General features: G+C 43.7%; 1 protein-coding gene across 2 annotated transcripts in view; it reads right to left on the bottom strand.

The window, feature by feature from the left end:
• The window catches only part of LOC126474886 (chitooligosaccharidolytic beta-N-acetylglucosaminidase-like), a 302,146-nt gene that overhangs the window by 103,364 nt on the left and 185,434 nt on the right, over positions 1-13,348 (bottom strand). For both annotated transcript variants that reach the window (XM_050102379.1, XM_050102380.1), the window contains one exon: positions 9,634-9,890. In XM_050102379.1, the coding sequence (XP_049958336.1) occupies positions 9,634-9,890 (257 nt within the window). The remainder of the gene's footprint in view (positions 1-9,633; positions 9,891-13,348) is intronic.

Raw genomic sequence — 13,348 nt, 5'->3', positions numbered from 1 at the left:
TCAATGGTCATAGTTATTGTGGCATTTCGATATTAGTAAACTACTACAAGAAATTCTTGAAGTTTTCGCTGAAAAATATGTATCTGCGTCTGGTGTGTGTTAGTTCATATTGTAACACTCCGGTTTAATCTACTGACTTATCCCGCTCGATCGGGATCTGATAGCAGCCCAAATAGATAATAATTAATGTGACCGTGTACCTAATGGGGCTGGCAATCGGATTGGACTGCTACAGAGATGTTACATTCCATTTTGTCCTTCTCAAATGCTGTAATAAAGAATTGTCTGGTGCCAAGAAGAACGACAACACAGCTTCATTAATCAATGACCTATATTCATCACAAAAACACAAAGTAAGGAGACAGCCACTGCCTTCGTCGTACAGAATTAATAACGGCTAATCTCAGCACAGGCCCTTTAGTTATTCATTATCGTCACACGCAAATTTTAATCACTGTATCCAACACTGCAATCCAAATAATGCCGGCGCGGTAGACGCGAAATTACAAATATCGGCACTGAAATATCACTGAATCACACTAGTAATTGTACTTGTTCACTTTCCCGTATATTTCTAACACAAAAGGGGTTAAACCGCGGCGATGGCCACCCCCTCTGTCGGTACGGCCTTGCATTACGGTCACCGGCCGCCCCACGGCCCGGCCCGCAGCCTGGATCCCACTCTACTGTCTCAACACTCGCTCTCGCTGTCGCAACCCGACGCACACTATCGATTGTTTGTCCTGTCGACCTGTGCTGTCGCAAAACTTATAGTAAGGGCCTACGGACCCCTTACAATATGATGCTCCATATGAAATTTAGATAACATGCTGCATTATTCTTTAAATTTGAAAGGATATCGCTATCTGTCTCCAATGTCGCGATAATTGCATGTGTGTAGACTGCTCCATCACGAACGCAGGCTCCAGTGAAAAAGCTACAATGAAATACTCATAAACGCCTCGGGTCTCATAAACGGTCTGAGACTTTTTGGCAAACGATAGAACACAAAGAGGAGAGTATTTTGCCATATGACTAATATCCGAAACTTCCATATCTATGAGGTTCATTCAAACGAAACCTGGTAAGTGCGTCTACCTTTGCCTTACACGTAAGGTGGCACCACGTAACTGCGGGTATTTTGGCTCCATCTATTGGTAGACAGACTGACGCGTGCGCACCGTTTGATGTTGCATAACGCCAGTGTAGTTTCACGCCGAGGAGAAGGTGGTCACACAAGCTAATCGTCCACTACTGAATATGCAGGCGAGTAAGCAGGAACAACGAGGAGTGATTCGATTGTTGGCGGCGGAGGGAGTTGGAGGCCGTGAAATGTATCGACGGATGAAGGCTGTGTGCGGTGAGTACAGTCAGAGTCGTTCAAGTGTTGTGGAAGGGCGCAAACGATTCCTTGAGAGGCGCGTCATTGGAAGACGATGATCGTCCTGGACAGGCTCATCGTGACGTCACACCGGAAATGGTTGCGGAAGCGAATTTTTTTTAGTCTTGGACAACCGCGGAATCACCGTGGACGGGATCCACCGGTTGCTGGGTATTAGCGTGGCCACAGCCCACCCCATAATGCATCAACACTTGAACTTTCGAAAACTCTGTGCGCAGTGGGTTCTCCACCAACTGACCGCCGAACAGCGCAATGGCGCTGTCTTTGAGTCATCTGCGACGTTATCATGAGGAGGAATACGGCTTTCTGTCGCGTATTGTCACAAATGACGAAACATGGTGTCACTATTTTGAACCGGAAAGCAAGCGTCAGAGCAAGCAATGGAAACATGGGACTTCACCACCTGTTAAGAAATCGAAGGCCGTGCGCACCAGTTCTGGTGAGGTCACGATGTCCTTTTTTGACCACAAGCGCCCACTGCGTGTCGAGTTCCTGGAACGGGGAACCACCATCAGCTTATCAAGCCAATTTACACAAACTTAGACGGTCCATCAAGTCGAATCCCCGAAGTATGTTATCCAATGGCGTTATCCTCCTGCATCATAATACACGCACGGCCAATGCGGTGAAGACGTTGCAGCAGTTTCGGTGGGCAATGCTGTAACATCCACGGTACAGTCCCGACCTTTCACCGTGCGTCTTTCATGTGTTTGGACCCCTAAAACAAGCTATTCAAGGACATCAATTCGCAACGGATTACGAAGTGTGTGACTGGGTCCCGGCCTGGATCCGACAGGAGCGTACTAGCTTCTTCAAGGATGGAATCGACCGCCTAGTGTCGCAATGGGATAAATGTGACAACAGTTTTGGCGACTATTTTTAAGTATGTGTACTGTGTATAACTACATTTTTGAGTTAATAAAATCGTTACCGTTACTTTACACTAGTGACCGGCTTTCATTTGAATGTTCCTTATACCACGATATTCAAGCGACTAGAGTTTCTTTCAATACAATATAGTAATATTTAAGGACGATCAGTAGCTGGTGAAACGAGAACTTCTGTGGTTTAGGTGAAGAAGTTGGCAACCGCCTTGCCGCAGTGGATACACCGGTTCCCGTCAGTTCACCGAAGTTAAGCCCTGTCGCTTATGGCCGGCACATGGATGGGTGACCATCCAGCCGCCATGTGCTGTTGCCGTTTTTCGGGGTGCACTCAGCCTCGTGATGCCAATTGAGGAGCTACTCCACCGAATAGTAGCCGCTCCGGTCACAGAAATTCATCGTAACGACCGGGAGAGCGGTGTGCTGACCACACGCCCCTCCTATCCGCATCCTCAGCTGAGGATGACACGGCGGTCGGATGGTCCCAATGGACCACTTGTGGCCTGAAGAATTTACATGTTTATTTTTATATTGACAACGGGCTGTCTTACTCTCAGTTACTAGTTTAATAGTGCACTATTACAGAATTCTGTCAGAATTTCAGTAGTATTAGATTGTTACTAAGATGAATATTTGTCAACTCTGCCGTGTTCTGGCAAAAGCAGCAGATTTTAACATGGCAACAAGAGAAGTTACAGCCGGCCGAAGTGGCCGAGCGGTTCTAGGCGCTACAGTCTGGAACCGCGCGACCGCTACGGTCGCAGGTTTGAATCCTGCCTCGGGCATGGATGTGTGTGATGTCCTTAGGTTAGTTAGGTTTAAGTAGTTCTAAGTTCTAGGGGACTGATGACCTAAGAAGGTAAGTCCCATAGTGCTCAGAGCCGTTTGAACCAAGAGAAGTTACATATGACTCAGATTCCTTCATGAAATCCATGTCTCCTCAACTACCTTTGGGTGTACACAGTGTGTGGAATGAAGTACACATGGCAGCTACCTCTACCAGTAACAAAGTATGTAGCTTGAATAGGCTCCACATCGAACAAATCTTGGGTACACACTCATACGTGCATCTTTCTATGCGTATGCTCTTCGTGGGCATGCTGCCGGATATGGTCGTCGTCTGGCCGGCAACTTTAAGTGCGATCGCTGAGTACATAATCGCGCTGGAACTGCATGAACGTCAGAAACGGCGGATCCCTTATACCCCGGATTGAGGCCACTGGGCCTGCGCGAGAAGCGGAAGAGCTGTCCCCTCCGAAGCGAAGAATTTAGCGCCGCCGGCGGTAGAAACTAGCGAAAGTGATAAATCGCAAATTAAGATGGATGGATTCCTTGAGCACACAGTCCCAGTAACGAAATGCCGGAGAAATAATTTGCCCTTCAGCACAAACAATGTCTGCCATCTTGTCAAATCTGCTGCGTATCAAAGTTTTTTGCTGACACACGAAACACGACTAAAGTTTGACAAACGCGCCAATCAGCGCTGTAAATGTTTGACAGACCTAGTAAAGGTTAGATTGTTCACAGTGCTTTAGACGTCGTTTCACTGTCCGCGTCTTAAACGGCATTCAAGCCCATCTCCTGACTTGGCTACAAGACCCAGCATGGCCGAGCCAACAGTTCGTCTGTCCTCTCGGGCGCTAGTCGCATTTAGCCGTTGAGGTCCTTCAGATTGTTGAGTACGGCATTCCTGAACCCATGGTTTCCATATTCGTCTGACAGTCGAGTGGTCCCGACCAGTGTGCGTCGAATTCCGACATTTGCTGGTAGGCGGTTTCTCCTTCTTACATGGGGCGTAACACGATCTTCTCATAAACATAAAACATTTAAATGTGATTTTCAAATGAGAAACCCGATGTGCAATCTTTCCATATAGACGAAATATAGGTGTCGTTACTAATACCTACGAGTACTTTGTGCAGCAGCACACAACTGCTGATTGTCCGTAGCTCGTGGTCATGCGGTAGCGTTCTCGCTTCCCACGCCCGGGTTCCAGGGTTCCATTCCCGGCGGGGTCAGAGATTTTCTCTGCCTCGTTATGACTGGGTGTTGTGTGATGTCCTTAGGTTATTTAGGTTTAAGTAGTTCTAAGTTCTAGGGGACAGATGACCATAGATGTTAAGTCCCATAGTGCTCAGAGCCATTTGAACCATTTTGCTAATCCTATACGTATCCTAGAACGCAGTGCATTTGGTGCCGATATGTCGTTTGTTAAATGCCGCGTTTATGGTGTTGCAAGTGTATTAGCCAGTATTGTATTTTCAGTTCCCATCATTCAGTTATCAGTGTGTGACAGCTCCATTACAAGCATAACATTTATTTATTTACTGCATTTAATTCTAGGTATTTATATATAGTGAGAAGTTTGGAAAGAAAATCGAAGCTCAGGGAGAAGAAATACAAACTTTGAGGTTTGCCAGTGACATTGTAATTCTCTCAGAGATGGATGAGGGCTTTGAAGATAGTGAAGGAAATGACTTTTGCTGTGGCTTAGTTAGTATTAACCACGGTTGCTTTCTTCACGTACCCGATACGCAGTGATATCGAGATACCAGTGGAAAAACCTTAAACTAAAACAGACCTTTTAGTAGATAGTGCCATCTAACATTTACACCTCTGATTGAACAAATCATATGTACCGTTCATTGTATACTAAGAAAGGTAATCTGAGAATGGAGGACAAGACCAGAAGAAGGTATTAAAATCACAATGTTTGACTTTTGCAGACGATCTTGCCATCTTAGCTGAACCTACAGAAGATGCAACAAATCTGGTAACTCTCCTACAAGAGACAGCTTTAAACAAAGGCCTAAATTATCTCTTATTTTAAAAAGTGAAGAGTATGTGACAGGCGTGAGGAAGGCACCGACATACAGGCAAATTTTTACGGAACAATGGAAAGGGCAATACTACATGGGACTGATTATGGAAGAATAAGAAAGGCTACAAAATTTAAATATCTAAGTGAAGTAAAACAACCGAAAGCTTTGGACAAATAAGCTAACTTAGTAAGGGCAAGGAGAATGGAAGTGGCTTTCCAGTTAACAAAAAACCTGTATAACACGAAATCTGTTTCCATAAATGCAAATCTCTGCCACTACAACAATGTCATTAGACCAAAGTGCTTTTATGCTTCAGAATGCCTTTCGTTAAAAACAGACGAACAGTTAGGTGAAATAGAAAAGAGGGAAAGAAATGTAATTAGGAAAATATTGAAAACACATTATGACAATGGGTAATGGAAATTAAGAAATAACCAAGAACTTTAAAAGAATAGCCGATTATTAAACACAATGAGGAAGAGAAGAGTTGTATTCTATCCACACCAAAAAGACTATACGAAAAAACAATAACAAAAAGAGTTTAAATTTTTTCCCACAAAAATCGAGAAACATCAGTGGTGTGCATTGTAGAAGTTAAAGCAGGCCTGAGTGCAATGGAAAGAGAAAGAAACATGAGAAAGAGAAAAGTTAAGAGCAAAAGTAAAAAGTTTCAAGAGCTTCTAGGAGGAAACAGAAAGAAAGGTGCAATACGAGGGAAGGAATGAGAGATGAACATAGGGAAACAATGACAAGCTACTGGCAAGAAAGAAATGACAAAAGCAAACAGCCGTAAATTATTTCACGTGATCGTAAGTAGACGGAAGAGAGCGGAAGAGAGAGAGAGAGAGAGAGAACTGAATGTATTTGGAGTCACTTTAGTTTTTATGCATCAGTCTCTACTAATTTTAATAGATCTGTTAACAAGATAGTGCTTTTTTTCTTTTTTTAAAGTCAGTTACCTGATTTTAGTTATTGTGGCTGAAGTGTTTATCTGTATTTGGAGTAACAGAGAAGTGAGAAGAGGAACAATATAATCGCGAAATAACGAATTGTTTTGATAAATACAAGCGAAAAGTCGGGAGTAGTGTTGATCTATGTTAATGACCATAATATTTGCATCTGGAATTGTATCTCAGAAAAATGATTGTACTGTTCCGATTTTCGCTTATCGTGTACGACTGCATGTAAATTACAGCAAGGCGCATGTTCCTGTGTTGTATGGTGAAAAGTCTGCACAGTTTGCTTTAATCGAATTCTTAAATACTCTGCGTTATGGACAGCGTTGAAAGGTGCATAAAGAAACAGAGTATAGGGTCATCTGCCCAAAACAACCTATAATTGTGAATATTATTTGACACATGGAGATCAGTATTGGTTAAATACTTCAGAAAAACCAAATTCCGAACTGTTGACCTGTAAACTCCAATAGTTAGGCCAAAATCATTTCTAGTGAAAGCTCACATTGTATTTCATTATAGCCGCTGGACGAACATTAAGTGAGAATTCGATACGGTTGGACACAGTGGCAGAAAATTCTTTGACTCCAGTTGACCAGAACATTATCCGCAGAAGAACTACATTGGGATTCGTAAATTTTTATGTATATTTTTTCAAGCGCAAGAAACACGAAGACTTAATTTTATTTTCTTTGGATTCCAATACATGTCGATTGATGCAGTACTATGTACGTCTACGTGTACATGTAGTCGTCATTGGAGTTCAGTTACGAATTACATGATTCTGTTAACAATTTGCTTATCAGTAAGCAAATATTTTTTCCTCCACACAGTTATACAGAAATTGCTCGTTACTGCTAAAATGAACCTTCTGTACCCTTGTATGTGATCCTTTACTTAGGAATTGGGTGATGCCGTCATTAAGCCTGAGTATAGCGTGGGGTATCATACACTGAAGCGCCAAAGAAACTGGTATGGACAAGCGAGATACGTAAACAGGGAGAATACGGCGCTGCGTTCGGCAACGCCTGTATCAGACAACACGTGTCTGACGCAGTTCTTAGACCAGTTATTGCTGCTACAATGGGAAGTTATCGTGATTTAAGGGAGTTTGGACGTGATGTTATAGCGGGCACACAAGCGATGGGAGACATCATCTCCGAGGTAGTGATGAAGAGCGGATTTTTTCCGTACGAACATTTCATGAGTGTAGCGTGAATATCAAATACGGTAAAACATCAAATCTCCGACATCGCTGCAGCCGAAAAAGATCCTACAGGAAAGGGACCAACGACGAATGAAGAGAATCGTTCAGCGTGACAAGAGTGCAACCCTTCCGCAGATTGCTGTAGATTTCAATGCGGGACCATCAACAAGTGTCAGGGTGCTGACCATTCAACTCAACATCATCGATATGGGCTTCCGGAGCCGAAAGACCACTCGTGTACCCATGATGACTGCACAACACAGAGTAATACGCTTCTGCTGGGCCTGTCAACACCAATTTTGGAGTGCTAATACTGGAAACATGTTGCCTGGTCGGACGAGTCTTGTTTCAGATTGTATCGCTAGGACGTACATACACCCGTATCGAGACTACCTCATGAAGCCGTGGATGCTGTATATAACCAGGGGACTCTTAAAGTTAGTGAAGGCTCTGTAATGGTGTGGGGCGTGTGAATTTGGACTGATATGGGACCCCTGATACGTCTAGATACGACTCTGACAGGTGACACGTATGTAAGCATCCTTTCTGATCACCTGCATCCACTCGTGTCCATTGTGCATTCAGTCGTACTTTGGCAATTCCAGCAGGACAATGCGACACCCCACACGTCTAGATTTGCTACAGACTGGCTCCAGGAGCACTCCGCTGAGTTTAAACACTCCCACTGGCCACCAAATCCCCACACATGAACATTACTGAGGATATCAGGGATGACTTGCAACGTGCTGTTCAGAAGAGATCTCCATCCCGTCGTAGTCTTACGGATTTATGGACAGCCCTGTAGCATTCATGGTGTCAGTTCCTTCCAGCACTAGTTCAGACATTAGTCGAGTCCATGGTACGTCGAGTTGCAGCACTTCTGCGTTCTCGTGGGGGCCCTACACGATATTAGGCAGCTGTACCAGTTTCTCTGGCTCTTCAGTGTATAATTCATATGAGTAGAATATCATCTATTTTCTGCAAAACATAAACTCTAAATTGTATATCAGTATAAAGATGATTAAAATGGTGGGTACGCTCTTCTGGCACCAAGGTAGCTAGGGGGTTGGCCCGAAGTGGAAATTATCTGTTATGTTGAGGTTTTGTGACATGAAAGGATGGGTTGAACGGAGTAGGTAGTCTCTTGAAATGATGTTATAAAATGGACACCGACAGAGATAAGACGAGTGTAATGAGATGTGATGGAATTAAATCAACTGATGGAGGTAATTAGATTGGGAAATGGGACACTAAATGTAGCAGACGAAGTTTGCTGTTTGGGTAGCAAAGTAGCTGAAGTTGACTGGGAATATAAAGGACAGCCTCGACAGAAGAAAGCGTTGTTGAAACACAGAAATTTGTTGTCATAGAATATAAATAGATTGGGAAGCCTTTTTTGGAAGCATTTGTTTGGAGTTCAAACGTTATGTAGAAGTGAAACGTGTGACATAAACAGCAGGATAGGAGGAGAATGGTAGCTTTTGAAATGTGGTTCTACAGAAGAATGGTGAAAATTGTATGGCGTGGTCAGCAGAGACAGAGCTACTGAAAACTTACTTATCATGTCGGAGAGGTATGAAATTTATGGCAAAACTTTACTAAAAGAAGATGTGGTTTGATAGGACGCAACCAGAGATATCAAGCTATAATGAGTTTGGTAGTGAGGGGAAGAGATTTTTTTTTGGGGGGGGGGGGGTTGAAATGGGGTGGAAGTGGCCAAGGCTTTTAGCACACATGCAGGCTCCAGACACGAAGAGGCTCGCACAGGAAGGGCAAGTGTGGAGAGGTGTGCATCAGGCCAGACTGGGCCTGGTATGCAGGGCATGACACAGAATAGTGTCATGCAGAGGCTGCTCACTGTGATGGCATAAACTGTCACCAGCACACCGGTCGACAAAGATGTAGTGCGGAGATCAGTAGTAGGCTCTGGGTGCCTATCATGACGAGAGAGGCCAGAGACACACCGACAAGCAACAAACCGCCAACGCCCTGCCGACAGCACGTATTTAGGCCACCGCCGCTGACCGGAGGGCCTCAGTGACTCGCTGAATCTTCCAGTTTGGCGTCTATCGGAATACTTGTGGAGCGGCTCAGTTCACATCACAGGCCACGCCAGTACACAGCGACCAGATTAGTGACTATAGGAAGTTTACGTGTTTTCTCTGCAAGAGGACTGTTACTGATGAGCTTGTACCATAGCACATGGACTCTATTCCAGTTGAGTACATGCTCTCCGGTTCATGTGAATAAAGAACCGTGTTTATCCACATGTGCATTTGTGCTATAGAAAGAGGATACTGGCCGCCCTTAACAACGTCCTCTCCCTTGCTTCCTTACGGTACAAGACTCTACACTCACTCACCGGCAGAGAGGTCGAACCTGACTGTGGCGGGGCTGAAGGGCACGAGGGCGTCGGCTATCAGCGAGTGGCCCGTAGGGCGCGGCCAGAGGGCGCCGTAGGGCCCGCAGGTGAGGCGGCACAGCTCGTGAGAGGGCCAGGGCGGCCGCAGCCGGTGGGCGCTCCGCTGGACCACCGTCTCCTCCAGCTCCGCGTCCAGCCGCGGGTCCGAGGGAGCCTCGCTGCGCACACACAACCCCGAGTCGCACGTCCACTGCCACCTGCGAGGAAGAGCACCAGCGTCAGTCCTCCCTCCATCTGGAGTCCACTATCTGCACACGACAATGGGTGTCCAGAGTTGACCCTCCTCCAACGAATCCCAAACTCACCATTCTCATCTGACGAGTCAGAAGCCCAGTCCACCGTGACAACTCCCTCCGTCCCAACCCCGCAGCTGAAGTCCGTCGTACTATCCCTGCAAAGCAACTCTCTTTTCCAACACGCTCGTCCTCATCCGGCATCCTCGTAGGGGCCCAGTCTGTCTTCCACGTCAATGTGACAGGCATCTATTTCCACAACCTGTCGCACTTCATCTTCATCATCTTTCTATCCTACATACAATGGTCCTCGTGACGTGTGAGAGTTGTATCTTAAGCCTATGCATTGAGTCTAGGTGACTGTAATGGGTGTGTAGTGTGTAGCGTGGTGTCATGTTTGTGTTGTACGTTAATGAGGGAAGGGAGAGGGTCAAACATAGTGCCAACACACGGCCTACTTTCCTCGAATAGTCGATGGACAGCGCCACGTGCCTCACTTGATAAGAAACTGAGGAAAGCTTTTCAATTTAATCAGATGATCAGAAAGTTTACAGCACCACCTCTCCTACCTTCGTCGACCAAATATTGGTGGTCAACTTTCCTCTCTCCGCCAGAATTCGAACCGGAGTACATCCATTTCTTTGTTTTTAGCACACAAAAATGTCTTTGTTATTTGGCACATTAAAAAGTTTCACTTCTTTCCACAGTAAGTAGCATTTCTTTCCTTTGTAGGTTAGAGCTGCTGAATCATCAGTACCAGCAGTTTGATACTCATCATCATCATCATCTTCTTCTTCTTCTTCTTGTATTTACGATGTGGTTATTATTTTTAGTATGTGGCTAAAGCATTCCGGGTGTTTGGCATGTGTCGTGATTTTTCAGTGTTCGTTTTTAAGAAATAAGGAGAATAATCATGGTATGGTGCTGCTTGGTAATGTGTTATAGAGAGGGTGTTAGCGGTATAACTATAGATATTGTGATCATTGGTATCTTAATATCTACCCACTTCAGCATGTCAATTGTTTTTTTCTCCATGTCTAACAGCTTTCCCTCAACCACGTGACATAATTTACTACCTGATGTTTTCTGCACGGCCGTAATTGCATCGCCAGGTGGACTACACGTGTCAGTAGAACCTATCGTTTTGTGACCATGCGTCCACACTTCAAAACCCGAATTATTGCCCAGGGCAAAATAAGCATTAAGGGCTTGCTTTCGCCACATGTAATTGGGGGTACTGACCAACCGAAAACATACTGCTCCTAATAGCTATAATTATTAGTATCCAAATGAAGTAAATACTGACGTCATGTTGTTCAGTACACTGTCCGCAGTCACCAATAAAAATATCTTGCCTTATACCCCTTTCAAGGTGAACTCGTTGACTAGTTTTATTTTCTGCTCATTTACACATGGCTTGGAATGCAGCTGTATGTTGGCCCTAACTTTGATCAACTTTTAATGGTACACCTTCCTCTAGAATTACTTTTCCTCAACAGTAGTTGTCGATACCAGTAGTATTTTTCGAGTTTTGGACAGATCAGTATTATCTCAGTTGCTTTTCTGAAAACTTTCATATAATTTTGTACACATTATGTTATATTTCAAGCTAAAATTTATAAAAAGGAATTACTTTACAAAATACTTTAGTTCCAATGTTGTAATCGAGTATCGTTCTGAATGTTTAGTTAATTTTTTTTTTAGAAACATTTGAAAAAACGAATTAATGGCACACTTAAAATTTCTACTATTAAGTACTCAATCCTGTACTGGTTACTATTTTCATTTCTGGATTCCTTTATGAAATAATAATCGAAATTAATAGAAATTCATTTGTCAAGGAAAATTGGAAACCTTTTCCGTAGATTGTGAGAGTCATAAGCATGCCTCTGATGCGATCGGACGTTTTTTTGTATTTTGTGCGAACAATGTTATTTCGACTCTATTAACGTGAAAAATGAAAAGACTGTATGATACACTAAAATGTGAAAAATATGTTTACGAAAAACAAAAATTCTACAGCAACATCATCAAATTTATTTGAATCAATCCAACCGTAAGGACTTAAAATGTGACATTTTCAGCTTCAAGAATCAGACCCCTGGACAAGAAGAACTGGAGATAGCTCTACATGACGAGCTAAGTAAACTAGAAAGTTTATTGTAATCTTCGCTCCTCTCAAATCTTGATAAAAGACTAATGTAGACAATAGATGGAATTAGGAAGGAGGGGGGAGATAAACTACACAGAGCCAAGCTGGTTCTTGAAAAATTAACGTACTGTATGTTATTAAGGATGGTCGGAAAATTTAAAAATCTATTTTCTCGAGAATTTTTGAGAATTTCATCTAACTGCTTTGGGCCATTCATATTAGAGTTCTGAACTTTACATTACCATAGATATAAAAAAAAATTACAAAAGTCCGACAGCCGGGTGGCATCCTTGTCAGTATGAAGTCAATTTGACTACCCGAGACATTTCTCGGGGTAAATGAGACGATGGGCTCATCTCCCTCTCTTCCTCCTGGTGCTACGGGGAACGAAAATTTGCACTCCTTTTCCGCCCGTTCACGGATTCGGCGCCGTAAACATCATCTCTTTACAAGTTAATAACTGAGTTGCTTGTTTTAACCTACGTGGTTCCCGGTTATCTATTTTCCTTCAATGATAACCCTGCAAATTCGATCTGTTTTGGTTTAGATTAAGTGATTTGGCGCCCATCTTTCGTTAAATAGGTGACATGGCAGAGGGTCCATTACACAATTGGCGCCAAGTGTGATGCAGGGAACAGTAGTCACTGCGATACTTATAGAACTTCAAGGCGAGAAAACAGCAACAACCATTTTAAAATGACAATTAAGTCGAACTTTGCCAATCGCTAGATATAAATTTCGTGGATTTAAGAAAATGTTGTCATTTAATATGAGGGATACATTTTAAGTTATTACGAAAACACGTAACAGAAACGTCTGCGGTTTATTATTTCATAAAATATTCGCCTTTAAAATTTATAAACTTTTTTGAATATAAGCACAGGTAACAGCGACCAGTCGCTTTTGAAGTATTTACGTGCGTCTGCTTTATCCAGCAGGGTGCAGATGCTCCATGCAGTACACCAGTGTCATTCGGGTTGCCGGCTGCGCAGGCGTTAAACGACCAAGACTACGTACGGCTAAAGTCCAAATCCCGGTCCAGGCTACTGTGCACCGCTTGCCACACTGGCGGAAACTGAGCGTTGCTCGGTATCATTCCGCCTCGTGCGTATGTATGTGAGCTGCTGTATTGTGAGACTACAATGTTGTGAGTGATAATTCGCAAGCCGCAACGCTAGTAACCTCGACATTGAGCGCCCATAAGCTCCTCCTCCTTCTAACAAGATGCACGTGCTTTTAACAGTCATTTTCTAAAAGTAGCAGCAACACT

The sequence above is a fragment of the Schistocerca serialis genome, chromosome 4 (assembly GCF_023864345.2).
Source record: "Schistocerca serialis cubense isolate TAMUIC-IGC-003099 chromosome 4, iqSchSeri2.2, whole genome shotgun sequence".
Classification (NCBI taxonomy): domain Eukaryota; kingdom Metazoa; phylum Arthropoda; class Insecta; order Orthoptera; family Acrididae; genus Schistocerca; species Schistocerca serialis.
Note: the sequence above shows the minus strand (reverse complement) of the source record. Positions and strands in the feature narration are given on the sequence as shown.